Source organism: Pectinophora gossypiella, chromosome 5, assembly GCF_024362695.1.
Source record: "Pectinophora gossypiella chromosome 5, ilPecGoss1.1, whole genome shotgun sequence".
Lineage (NCBI taxonomy): Eukaryota > Metazoa > Arthropoda > Insecta > Lepidoptera > Gelechiidae > Pectinophora > Pectinophora gossypiella.
Genome location: NC_065408.1, coordinates 1,689,833 through 1,704,370, shown reverse-complemented (window position 1 = coordinate 1,704,370; position 14,538 = coordinate 1,689,833). Strand labels below are relative to the sequence as shown.

Sequence of the window (14,538 nt, the reverse complement as noted above, 5' to 3'; positions counted from 1 at the left end):
AGTGACGTCGTAACGAATACTGAGGGGGATGATTCAGCTGATTATTCCGAGTTAATATCAAGTGGAATTTTCCATCGCAAAAGTATAGAATTGAAAATAATTATAAAAAACTAAAAAAAAACATGAATTTTGCGACGAAAAATTCTACTTAATATTAACACGGAATCATCGTCTGAATCATCCCCCTGAGTATTCGTTACGATGTCACTAACACCCTGTATGTAATAGTGTCTTGGCCTCCCCTACTTCGGACGACGCTAAGGCACTTTATAAGTTATTTAAGGTGGCAGAGAAACGTAGGTTAAACCTATAATATTGTAAGAACTATGAGGGTGGCATATTCTGTATAGAAAAAACCCTCTATAAAATAAAAGAAAAAAAAAAAGGGCTAGGGCAGTCAATCAGATTAGTAAAAAAAAATCGACCCTCTAACAAAACTTGAGCACATCAGATTTAAACAAAATAAGTTAATTACATACAGAAAACAATACCCCTTTCATAATCTGACGGTTTGAGCGTGACTTAAAAATTTGACGGAACCACTAAGCTGTAAAAAAAACTCTGGGCTCATAAGCCTTGTTGTATAATATTTTCAACACATCCCGTTTAGTATATCTAGTGACTACTAAGATAAAGATATCTTACAGATTTGAAAGTTTAAAGGATAGAAACATACATACATACATAAATAAACTGACGCCTATTTCCCACCGGGGTAAGCAGAGACTATGGAATTACATTTACTTCGATCCTGACACACTTCTCTTTCTTTCTCCACATTGATCAATCGTTCCATATACGCACGCCGATTCAGAGTAGATCATACTTAACCTTTTCTAAGGCCATCTCCAATATGGTCAATAACCATAACATAACAAATACTTCATTGCACAAACAGGAAAAAACAAAATAAAAAACAAAAGAGAAATAAAATGAGTACAATAGGCGGCCTTATTTCTAAGTAGCAATCTCTTCCAGGCAACCTTTAAGTAGGTACGTAGTAGTAAGTAGTCAATGTACGTCCTTCTAGGTCTTCCTACAAAAACGAAGCCATAAATGAATGAATGAGTATTTATTCGCATAGAAATTACAGGAATTGTGTTCAAAATACTGAAATAGACAGGATAGTAAAAAATAAGTTTAACCATGCAGACCTCAATTATAGAAAATAAATGAATTCAACACGTAATTTGTTAAGTAAGTATGATACATATTTAAAAGGATAAAACATAAAATAAAAAAGTCACAAAATAATCACAAGTACTTAACGCTAAACTATTAAGTCACATTACCATCAAACGTAAATGGAATACAAAAATAATGGTTATATGACCATGCAAGGAAATCATCAATACTTATACTACCACAATCTATATCTCCAATAAATTCGTCATCAAACAAACAAAATGTTTTAATAAAAATGTTTAATGTAAGTATGTTGTGTATGTGTGTTTTTGTTTAATGTTTTAAATGTTTTATCAAAAAACAACTTCTGAGCAAGATAATGTAACTCAGGGTTTTATTATGACGGCTCCGAAATGAAATTACTCGCTCCGTCTTTCAAATCAAACGAGATGGAAACATACAAGTAAAGGGTTCGCAATACAAACCCAAATTAAACTTCGAGACTCGCGTCAGATGTACTGATTGCGAAGCCGCGGTGCAGCCATCCAGCAATAAGAAGGAACATTTGACTTACGAATATGCCTGTATACAGGGTGTTGTGACATAGTAACGAATACTGAGGGGGATGATTTAGATTATCTGATTTGATATCAAGTCTCTTTTAATTTCATGGTGTGGGACGCCACGTGTGTCGATACTTTTGCCGCCAGTCATCTTCGACAAACCAGTCAAAGCGCAGGGGCGGCAGCCGAAGCGGCAGCTGTCCTAAAGCATGCAAAGTACTCCTTGCTACAGGGGGGCTACATTTTTGTGCCATTTGCGGTGGAGACGTGTGGTTGCTGGGGGGAGAAGGCGAAGTAATTCGTTAAGGACGTGGGCCGTCGCCTTAGAGAGCAGGGCTTTGACCCCCGCTCCGGGTCTTACTTGGCTCAGAGGTTGTCCGTGGCAATCCAGCGCGGTAACGCTGCTAGTGTCATGGGCACTTTTGGGTCGGGTTTGACACGGAGTTAAGGTTAAGTAATTTTAATTTGGATTATATGACTTTTTGTAATTTGAAACTGTACTAAATTAAACTAAGTATTTGATATCAAGTGGAATTTCCTGTCGGAAAGTTCATGAATATTTTTGTGTTTTAAATAAATTATTTTCTGTTCCATACTTTTGCGACGGAAAATACCACTTGATAGCAACTCAGAATCATGGTCTGAACTAGCACCTTGTACATAAATAAACAGCCTATAAATGTGTATAAATGCGGGTGGAGGTTACTCTCTTCGAGTCTGAGAGATCTACAAGCTTTCGGTCTTTCAAGCTTTGCGTCTCCACCACACTCGCTGCTGAGCAGCTTCATGCGGACTTCTGGCCAGAGGAATTAGTGTTCCGACGCTTCAGGGAGGCTAAGACGAACAATGAATTCCCAAAATACTTATTATTTATTACATAAACTGCCTATATACGTCCCACTGCTGGGCACAGGCCTCCCCTCAATCAACCGGAGGGGGTATGGAGCATACTCCACCACGCTGCTCCACTGCGGGTTGGTGGAGGTGTTTTACGGCTAATAGCCGGGACCAACGGCTTAACGTGCCCTCCGAAGCACGGAATCATCTTACTTTTTCGGACAATCAGGTGATTCAAGCCTGAAAAGTCCTTACCAAACAAAGGACAGTCTCACAAAGTGATTTCGACAATGTCCCCATCGGGAATCGAACCCGGACCTCCAGATCGTGAGCCTAACGCTCTAACCACTAGACCACGGAGGCTGTCTTATTATTATTTATTATAATTATAATATTGTATTTATTCTTAGGTAAAGGTAATTGGCCTTAGTTGCCTGAATCAAATAAATAAATAGAAAAATGTACTTCTATTATAGACATTCCGGCCCCAAAGATATGGGGTTTATCATTTTTATTTGTTTGCCTAATATATAAAGTATTTTCCATTCCAGTCTATCAAAGGCCAATTCCTTGACTTCCCTATAAGACACGACGTTAATCTTTCCTTTTCTTTTCTTTAATGGAAAATGCTACACCGACAAGAGCGTGGCTCTTAAATTAATGATGATTATATATAAATTAATTTCGTCAAATTTCACCTGCCAGAAACAATCCTCCAGCAGGGTTAACAAGCGCAACGTGATAAAATTATCGATCGATACAATTTTTTTTATATAAATCGATAAGTGTGTTTTTTTCCCTAACAAAAAAAAACAAAACAAAAACAGCCTATACGTCCCACTGCTGGGCACAGGCCTCCCCTCAATCAACCGGAGGGGGTATGGAGCATACTCCACCACGCTGCTCCAATGTGGGTTGGTGGAGGTGTTTTTACGGCAAATAGCAGGGACCAACGGCTTAACGTGCCCTCCGAAGTACGGAATCATCTTACTTTTCCGGATAATCAGGTGATTCAAGCCTGAAAAGTCCTTATCAAACAAAGGACAAGTCTCACAAAGTGATTTCCCGTCCCGTCTGGAGCGTCCAGATCGTGAGCCTAACGTTCTAACCACTAGACCACTGAGGCTGTTTGTTGTTGTTTGTTTGTTTGTTGTTTGTGCTGTTTTGTTTTTCCCTAACATGTGATTTTGTTTATAATTTAACAGAACATGACTTAGGCGATTCTCACACTGCCCGCATGATGCATCGTAGCGCGTGGATGCGTGTTCTTACGTTGCTTGTAAGTATCTCCGTTTGTATAGAAAACACGCACAGTCTAACACACAGAAAATGCATCCACGCGCGTTACGCTGCATCATGCGGGGCAGTGTGAGAATCACCTTATTTGGGTTTCAGAATATCCTCCTAAGACCGAATGTTCTTTGTAAATCCAAACCCCATTGTTTAACTATTGTGTCTGGTAATCTCGGTCTTAAGAGGATATAGCACCAATTCACAAAACGACATAATTATGTCAGAATCGATAAAATGACCGTGACGAAATTTTATCACGTTGGCCATGTTAGAAAATTCTAGAATGTGACGATGAAGACGAAGGTTTTTGCAGGCAAGATTTACCTTTCGCAGGTCACGTGGCGAACTCACCAGGCTCGTGTACCTCGAAGTCATACAGTAACTTTGTATATAAGCGACATAACAAATTGTCAGGACAAACTCATTACAAGGATGTGATAACCTCAAAGCTGGCATGGCAACCGTGTCCACTACAAAGGTACCCTTAATTACGTACATGATGTGATTATGTATCACTGACGTCTAATCCTCTTTGGACGTTGAAGTAAAAATTTCAAAGCTATAGCTAAATGAGGCGCATTTGCATTCAAAAGTTCAACTAAATTCAATTTTAGTATTTCTATTGGGAATAAGTACGTTTTATAATTTTGGTACACGTGCCAGAGGTTGTCAAAAGCAACGCGTGGGATGTCTTAATTGTATGAAATGTTTTTCATAAACAGCTAAGCACGAAAGCGACGTATAATCAATGGGTAAAGAATCATATTCCTGTGCAGATTGCGCCGTATTTCAAAGGGTGCGTATTGTTAAAGACACATACGATTAGATTTTGACACATTTACGCACACAATTTTAAACCAACTTACCAAAAACCGGATTTGTATACCTAGCATTAATTTTATACCGTAAACGGCTATTTAAGAGTGTAGGGACCTCAGTCTAGTTCCTATCCGTTACCTAGATGGCGTACTACTACTTTATGCTGCCTGCTTGAGATATTTAGAACCAATGTTTAAATTCACCACTAGTTACAAATAGATTCTTAGCCCGACGGTAGGTCATCGGGAATGAAAACAATATGCGCAGAGTTCGGAACCCCAGCATGATCGAAATTTTATAATAAGGATTATAATATATTGTTTTTGTATTTTTGTCATTCTATTTGAGATTTTTTTAATAGTATGAAGCACAATAAGTATGCCATTTGCGTTGGAGACAGCGGGACCTTGGGGCGTTGAGGCCAAAGCTTTTGTGCGTGATGTTGGTCGCCGTATAGGGGTTGGAGGCGGAGACCCTCGAGCTGGCTTTTTCCTCGCGCAGCGTATTTCACTTGCGGTCCAGAGAGGCAACGCTGCGCTGATATGGTTTATATATGTGTATTTTGACGTATTGTAGTGTAGGTTTTTAATTTGATTATGTTATATATTTTATTAACATTGTATTTAGTAATAATAATCCAATTAATGTTTTGTATTTTATTTTATTTTGAAATTAAAATTTTATTTTATTTTAATATAACAAATGTCAAATTTGTATTCGTTATTTAGTCGTAGGAGGAATATTAGTTAAGAAGATAATTATTCTATGGTAGTAGTATAGAGAAGTATAAGTAATTTAATTAACTATTACTATTCGAAGTGACCAACTTTTTGTCATTTTAATTACAATATCGATTTTGCGATTTAATGGTCTAGCCATCTCGTCTTCCTCGAGAGTTATAACCACTAATCTACTGAGTTGGCGAATTATTTGTGAACAGCGGTGAAATTTTGAATCGTAGCCGTCGTAATTACATTTTAGTATCACACACACAAACACAAACACACACACACACACACACACATCTTATCCAATAAGCATTTATATTTATTTAAACGTTGATTATTTTTGTTAAAAGAAATAAATAGTACTGTCAAAGATGTAATACCGATTAGGAAGAGCGGGGCTTCCTGACACAGGTCTTTAAATGAGGCTTACTAGGAAGTCCCAATAACGAGGTTATATATTGATGTACTATTTAAAGCAAATAAACTATTTTGATTTTGATTTTTTGATTTTGATTTTGATATTGATATTTTTGTGGTCCATTACAGAAACGACACGTAATCAGAAGATATTAAGTGCAAGAAACTTATTCGACTTTTGGACCTGCGGGCTTAGCACCGTAACCGCGCGACTCTTTCTCGCCTCGACATACGTCACCCGTCGACATACTCACAGTACTACACAGAAAGAGACAGACGATCTCTGTCGCGGCGAGAAAGAGTTGCGTGCTTACGGCGCTAGGCCCGCTGTTAGTCCTTAAATGCCGTAAAAGTAATGTAAAAACAGCTTTATAACCTAGTCTTTAGAACGATAGGTTCAAAATATAAGAAACATCTATTTGAAAAAAGCAGCCAGTATCCTTACTATTAAACTGTACGTATATATAACACGAATATACCCACTTTGATATCATTCCCTGGAAAGGTCTATCATTGTTGACTTGTTTTAAGTTTACGCGGGTAGACAGATATGTTTACGCGGGTAGAAAATTATGGATCTACCTACTCCACTCCAATCTCATCAGTCATCCCGTGATCATGGCACTTGCAACAGTGTCGAAATATCGGGAGTCTCATATCCCTGCTTTAAACGCGGTAAGAACCCGTTGTTATTATGTGTTTTAATTATAATGCTTGTAGGATTTCAATGCGTGTATAGAAATATATTCTGAATGTAGTATGTATTGATTGCTCCAAATTATAGACACCTACTTGTTTATGTTTTGCATGTAATATTGAAGAAAATGTGGATAAAATTTACCTCTTCAATCCGAAGAAGATCAAATCGTCAAATTATGGAATTTCAGAATTCCATTTCCTTTTATCAAATAAAACGAAATTCAAAATCCAAATTGGATTCTTCCGAGACGCTACTGATGGTCCCATCGGCGAGAATCAAATATCTGGTCTCCCATTAAAGTACCATTGGTTCCTTTCGGTTCATTGATTGAAATATCTCAAAGTAGAGAAATTACACAGTCCTTTCCAGTAATGAACACAAAAATGAGAAGATAATGTTTTTATTTCTTTTGAATAAAGTATTATTGTGAAGCACCCATGTTTCGTGTTTTCTCCACAAATCGCAACTAAATATAGAAGTAATACTTTTTTGCATAGAAAAGCAGACGATTGTCCCAAAGTAAAGATGATCCGTGCTTCGGAAGGCACGTTAAGCCGTTGGTCCCGGTTATTACTTACTTATGTAAGTATGTAGTCGTTGCATGAGCCATGTCAGGGGCCTTTGGCGGCTCAGTAATAACCCTGACACCAGGGTTGATGAGGTTGGTATTCCACCTCACAACCCACACGATAAGAAGGAGAACAACGTGGATAAGGCTTAAAACTTTAATATTGCGATTTATATGAAAAATAATGAAAGGTGCCATGGTGCCCCAGTTGGTAGAACGCTTGCCTCTCACTTTGTGGTCGCGAGTTCGAATCCAGCAAAGGCCTAAACCATTGACTGTCGATTTTGTTTTCGAATTCATCTTCGGATCATAAATGATTATCACGTGCTCAGCAGTGAAGGAAAATATCGTGAGGAAACCCACATTTCCGAGAAATGCATTTTCGGAGGTCCTATGTGACCTAACATGTATTGGGATGGTTTTTCCTTCGCGGGTTGGAAGGTCAGATAGGCAATCGCTTCTGTAAAAAACCGGACCTGTCAAATCTTCAGGTTAGGTAAGCGGACCATTTGAAAAACAGAATAAAGCTAGGGTGATGTGATATGAAATGTAAGTGTGCGTTACCCCAACAAGAAAGTATCTCCTAGAGTTATATGAGTAGAACTTATAGTTGGTGCCTTATCTGCTGTAAATGTGCCCCCACATAAAAAATGTGTGCCCCCTGTCGTTTCGAAAAAAAATCGAAAAAACGATTCTTGCTGGGGTAACGTTTTTCTAGCAGGAAAATTCTAAACGAATGATCGGAGAGAGAAAAACTGTGCATGGCCAGATAGCTTATATGTGTGCCAAAATGTGCCCCCAAAAATAAAATCTGTGCCCCTTCAGATTTTCGAGATATTGCATTTCCTGCTGGAGTAACGTTTTGATGAATAGTATATCTCTAAAACCATTGCATGTGCCCCTGTAGAATAAACATACGCGAGTAGCTCTTAATGTGTGCCCCTATGTGCCCCAATTAGATTTTAGAAAATATTTATAGTTTTCAAGTTATCGCGGTTTTATGAAAACCCGAAAAAACATCGCAGCGCCTAAATGAGACAAGGCATAACTTCGCTGAAAACTGTATTCGGTCTTTCTTGACGCTAATAATAACCATACAAAGTTTCAAAAATGTTCATGCATGCGTTTTTGAATAATCTTGCTAAAAGTAAAAACGATGGTGTCATAACTTTGACGGCAAAATACAAGGAACTGGCACAATCCCAGATGTGTAGGTGTAAACCAAAATCTTGTGCCTTTAGTCAAAAATATATGGTGAAAATATTGAGCTTCAAATGTTACGCATTAAGTAAATATAAACAAAAAACCAAAATATGTAAACAACGGCTGGTTATCCGACCAAATCTGAATGACTACTAAAAAGCGACGGATTCATACTTAACGAGGACCTTCTTTATTGGACGTATTATACCTGAGCTGTTGTCCTTACAGTCGCGTTCAAAAGTTTTGAGGGCTAATTAAAAAATATATTAAATGCACCTTGTGACTATATAAATGAAACAGCTTGTTGATGTGGAAATTATTATTTACATTAGTATAAAAATACAGGTATGTCACAAAACAGTTTGGTCACGATTTTGAGCATGTTAGTCACATGTACATTTTATTTGAAAATGGCTCTTATAAATGTACTTAATCATGTGTAAGGTCATAGAAACAGCTATTAAAATATAATCCAATAACAACTTTATTTTATTAGTTATTACTTTTCTACTTCAGTGTACTCAGGCACAACACGTGTGAACCGGTTAGTGAGTAAAGTAAAGAAGGTCATCGATATGTATGAATCCGTCGCTTTTTAGTAGTCATTCAGATTTGGTCGGATAACCAGCCGTTGTTTACATATTTTGGTTTTTTGTTTATATTTACTTAATGCGTAACATTTGAAGCTCAATATTTTCACCATATATTTTTGACTAAAGGCACAAGATTTTGGTTTACACCTACACATCTGGGATTGTGCCAGTTCCTTGTATTTTGCCGTCAAAGTTATGACACCATCGTTTTTACTTTTAGCAAGATTATTCAAAAACGCATGCATGAACATTTTTGAAACTTTGTATGGTTATTATTAGCGTCAAGAAAGACCGAATACAGTTTTCAGCGAAGTTATGCCTTGTCTCATTTAGGCGCTGCGATGTTTTTTCGGGTTTTCATAAAACCGCGATAACTTGAAAACTATAAATATTTTCTAAAATCTAATTGGGGCACATAGGGGCACACATTAAGAGCTACTCGCGTATGTTTATTCTACAGGGGCACATGCAATGGTTTTAGAGATATACTATTCATCAAAACGTTACTCCAGCAGGAAATGCAATATCTCGAAAATCTGAAGGGGCACAGATTTTATTTTTGGGGGCACATTTTGGCACACATATAAGCTATCTGGCCATGCACAGTTTTTCTCTCTCCGATCATTCGTTTAGAATTTTCCTGCTAGAAAAACGTTACCCCAGCAAGAATCGTTTTTTCGATTTTTTTTTCGAAACGACAGGGGGCACACATTTTTTATGTGGGGGCACATTTACAGCAGATAAGGCACCAACTATACGTTCTACTCATATAACTCTAGGAGATACTTTCTTGTTGGGGTAACGCACACGAAATGTAATGAAAGAATAACGCTGAATTTTTGACAGAGCTGTTATAATACCAAGTTTAAAAAGTTTACTAAAACACAGACAAACTCCTTTAAAACAAAAATCTTGAAGCCGCTGCTGCTTTAGGAGACTTTCTCCTCGTGTAAATACGTAAAAGAAACGTTTGTCAGACTGTCAGAGTACCAATGACAAGTATAATATTAGGTGCAGCCCATGTCAAGACATTTCTCTTAAAATTTTCCATTTCGAAGCAGGAAGTGATTGATAACAAAGCTCTTTCAAAGCCTGTGGTAACTGCCTTGCTTTCCAACGCTTTTAATATAAAATCATATTCTTTGTAATCCTGATTGATAGACGAAAATTACCTGAGGAGATTATGGAATCCAAACTTTTATATTTTTCCTGTTATTTACTCTCACAACCCTCAGAACTGAGAAATACGACGCAAGGAGGGAGGCACTTAACGTGCTTCGAAAGCCACGTTACAGAAGTCTGTCATTGACCTAAAAATATATGAAATGACGAAAGAAGAATATGAGGATTAAAGACATACCTGTAGGAACTTGACTATTTTGCACATAAACTCTCCAGCCAGCCACGCGATGGTGATCTTCTGGACTATGTCCACGAACACCAGGATTAGACCCACGAACAAATCTGGAAAAGTAAAAAAGGAATTGAGTCTTGCTTTAAGTTTGTTAAGTTTGATATCGGGAAACGCTAGGTCGAGGCCCGGTAAGTTGTTAATTAATCATAAGTACAGTTTTCACTGAGGCAATTGGCTCGACCATTATAGACGGCGATGCGGCTCACCATCACGTTGGTCTATCAGAAAGCTCAGTGAGGTGTGGGTGCTTAGTTCATCTCGCGATGGATGTAGATACCTCTGAGTACTCTAATTGTGATGTTGTCGTGAGTTTATGTTATGTCTTAAGTTTGATGCACATGGAAAACACGACAAGTGCGCTTAGGGCTCGCTGTTTTGTTTGCGGTTCCACACAAAATCCCGTGCTTACTTGGGGCTCGAAATTTCGTTTGAAGTTTCATACAAAATTCCGCTTCGCTTTTATCCCAAAAAAAAAAAAAAAATGAAAATTGTTTATTTTCAGATAATTACAAATCCATAGATTGTTAGTAAAGAAAAATGCTTAAGAATACTATGTTAGTACAACGAAACAATACCTATAAATACAATAAACCTATCTTGGCCTCATAATTGATGGCTATTTTAACTGGGGGCCACATATTGAACACGTGACTAATAAACTTAGATCCATTAATGCAAAACTATCAGTTCTTAAATATAAGCTACCCTATCATACACTCCGTATGCTATACCTTGCGTTGGCAGATTCAGTTATAGGGTATGGACTAAGTAGCTACGGACGTACATACAAAACTTATTTAGATAAAATATATAAAATACAAACAAGTATACTTAAAAAAATGGTACCAAGATATGTAAAAGTTAAATATGAAGGTAATGCGCATGGATTATTCAAGCATTGTAAAGTTATGTCGGTCTTTGACAAAGTGAAAATGTCTATTGTCCTTGAGAATCATTACCGCATTCATTCTTTAATTAAAACTTCTAGACACGATAGGCTTCGTAACTTATGCAACCTGCCTACCTACAAACTACCTAAAACTAATAACGCATATGGCATGAGGACGTGGAAATACATATTACCCGATATATTGAATAAGTTACCTAAAGACAAACAAACGGACATACTTACTAACATAAAAACATGTAAACGTACTTTAAAGAATTTATACTTGGGTTCTAAAGATGTAACGTAATGTTACGATATTATTGTAACGAGGGAGCAATTTTCATTCGCTTCTCGCATAAGCCTTATTCAGGCTTTTAGATAAGCGTCTTATACTATGTAAATAAATAACTTGTAAAGTGTTTTGAACAAAATAAAAAAAAAATAAATAAATAAATAAAAGATAAAGAATCTTACTTCTTACTAATATTATACCTCTAAATGTGAAAGTTTGTGAGTATGGATGTTTGTTACTCATTCACACAGAAACTATTTTATTATTTTATTTATGGATTTTAATAAAACTTTACAATAATGCAGCTTATACATCAGAATACCACAAACTACAATTTATAAAGATATTGTGTGAATTGTCAAAAATGTGACGATAAGTGTCAAGTAAGTAGGAAAAAATCTACCATCCGCGAGCAATTCTAGCGTGCGCTGTAAAAACCGTTACACATAATTATTATGTAATGTATGATATGATAGAAATGTTTGTCTTAAATGGCCCTACAAAGCCAGGCCTATGATTAGGACTGTGTAGTAATTGATCTATACACGATTTTTTTTTAATTATTTTTAAAGAAAGAAAGAAAGTAAATATTTATTTCCATATTGGACGCCACATTTACAAACTTAAATTACAGAAATTTAAAAAAAAACACAAAGACAAAAAGACAAATAATTACAGACATTAAAATACACAATGGAGGCGCCTAAAATAAAATAAGGATCTCCCTCAGCATAATGCCGTGACACGTGCTTAGCACGGGCCGCGGCGCTGGTATTATGGGAGACCTAACGAACGTGAGCCAATTTAGTCTATACCCTCATCATCATCATCATCATCAGCCCATTAACGTCCCCACTGCTGGGGCACGGACCTTCCCTATGGATGGATAGGGAGATCGGGCCTTAAACCATCACGCGGGCCCAGTGCGGATTGATGGTTATTAACGACTGCTAATTCAGCCGGGACCAACGGCTTAACGTACCTTCCGAAGCACGGAGGAGCTCGAGATGAAACTTTTTTTTGTGGTCACCTATCCTATGACCGGCCTTTGCGAAAGTTGCTTAACTTCAACAATCGCTGACCGAGCGCGTTTACCGCTGCGCCACCGAGCTCCTCAAGTCTCAAGTCTATACCCAAAATCATTTAAAAAATCGTAAATTCTTTTCGCGGAAACCGAAATCCACGCGGACAAAGTCGCGGGCGGACGCTAGTTAACATAAAAATCACTCGGTTACCTAAATCTATCAATACATAGTGGGTAGGTATTTTAACACCAATGGAAAATTTAAAACACATATTTCACCGCCATTATCTAGTGCAAACCAAAACATTAATAGTTCTATTTTCGATCAATCACTCTAAATCCCATAAAACGTTGAAAACAACTGTCAGAAGTAACTTCCCAGTTTATTTACAAGTCCATCATCTTGCCTTTGTGTGTGGAGTTGTGTTTCCACTGACAGAATGTTACAAATTCACCCGACACCTCATAAATTTATGTTGGATTAAGACTCAATATTTAAGCCGTGTTTTCGGTACAGCAAAGCGTAAAGCGGAAAGTAGTTCCGAGTTTTCACACGACTTACTCACACGCTAAAGTAATTTATTATCCATTTAAAACTGAAATGCAAGTTCTGGCAAATTGTCAAAGCATGTCTACATTACATAAAATTTGTTATCATTGATGGATGTGGAGGAAGCAAAACTTGTATGTCAGGAAGCAAATGGAATTCTATAGTCTCTGCTTAAACCGGTAGGAAATAGCCATGAATTTATGTATGTATGCTGTTATGAGGTCGTCAAAAAATGGTCAAACATCTTTTAGGTATACATTGGTGCTAATTCCTGTAAATACCATCTAATTTTATTTTAAGTTATATCTGTCCTTTTCTTATCCGCCGAAAAGGAAAGGGACGGGTAATCGACAAGCATAAAATTTATGGAACACACGTCAATTTTAAGCACAAATCTAAACCAACCGTCTAAAAATTTTACGTCAGTCAATAACCCGACACATTAATTTACTCATTCTTCCTAAAATTAAGAGCTGTGAATCATCCGTCCCTTTCCTTTTCGACGGATACGAAAATGACGGATATAACCTAAAATAAAATTAGGCGGTGTCTGCAGGAATCGGGGCCAGTGTCAGTGACATTATAACGAAAACTTGAGGGATGATTGAGACCACGATTCTGAGTTGATATCAAGTGGAAATTTCCTTCGCAAAAGTGTGAAACTCAAAATAAGTAATGAAAACGAACACTAAAATTTTCATGAATATTCCGACAGGTAATTCCACGTAATGTCAACTCAGTATTTATTACAGCGTCACGAACACCCACACGTACAGTCATGAGCAATATAATGTATCCACTTTAGGACTCTGTCGCACTAACATATTTTGACATTTAGTGCGACTTACCGTTCAATTTGTCAAAAAAGTTAATGTGACATGGTACCAAAATGTATACATATTAATGCTCGTGACCGTACTCATACGGCTACCTTTACGTACTTGTACGGGATGTACGGTCACGAGTACTAATATGTATACACTTTGATACCATGTCACATTAACTTTTTTGTCAAATTAAACCGTAAGTCTCATTAAATGTCAAATATGATAGTGCGACAGGGTTCTAAAGTGGGTACATGATATTACTCATGACTGTATGTAATTATCCTCGTAACAAATACTGAGGGGGATGATTAAGCTCATTATTCAGAGTTAAAATCAAGTGGAATTATCCACCGTCATAACTCATTACTCAGTTTTATAGACATGCTTAGGCTATTTGTGAAATGAACATCTAGGTGGTCATCTACGCCATACCTACTCAAATCATTATTTGTTCGGATGTCTCACTGATCGTATCGCGTCGTGAAGAAGTTCGCTAAGGGTTAACAAAGATGATACCGAGCGTTCTATATATTCAGACATGAAAAATAACTTCTGAGGGCCTAAACAGGCCACATGGAAGCAATTCATCTAAAAGAAATATTGCTATTTGACATTTGCGCATATAAAACTGTCGAATAGCAATATTGCTTTTTGAAATGAATAGCTTCAACGTGGCCTTAACCTAACCTCCATGTA

At 37.2% G+C, this 14,538-nt stretch overlaps 1 protein-coding gene across 1 annotated transcript in view; it reads right to left on the bottom strand.

The window, feature by feature from the left end:
- Positions 1-14,538, bottom strand: part of LOC126366674 (cardioacceleratory peptide receptor) — a 219,904-nt gene that overhangs the window by 16,067 nt on the left and 189,299 nt on the right. Inside the window, exon 5 of the mRNA XM_050009878.1 lies at positions 10,207-10,310. Within this exon, the coding sequence (XP_049865835.1) occupies positions 10,207-10,310 (104 nt within the window). The remainder of the gene's footprint in view (positions 1-10,206; positions 10,311-14,538) is intronic.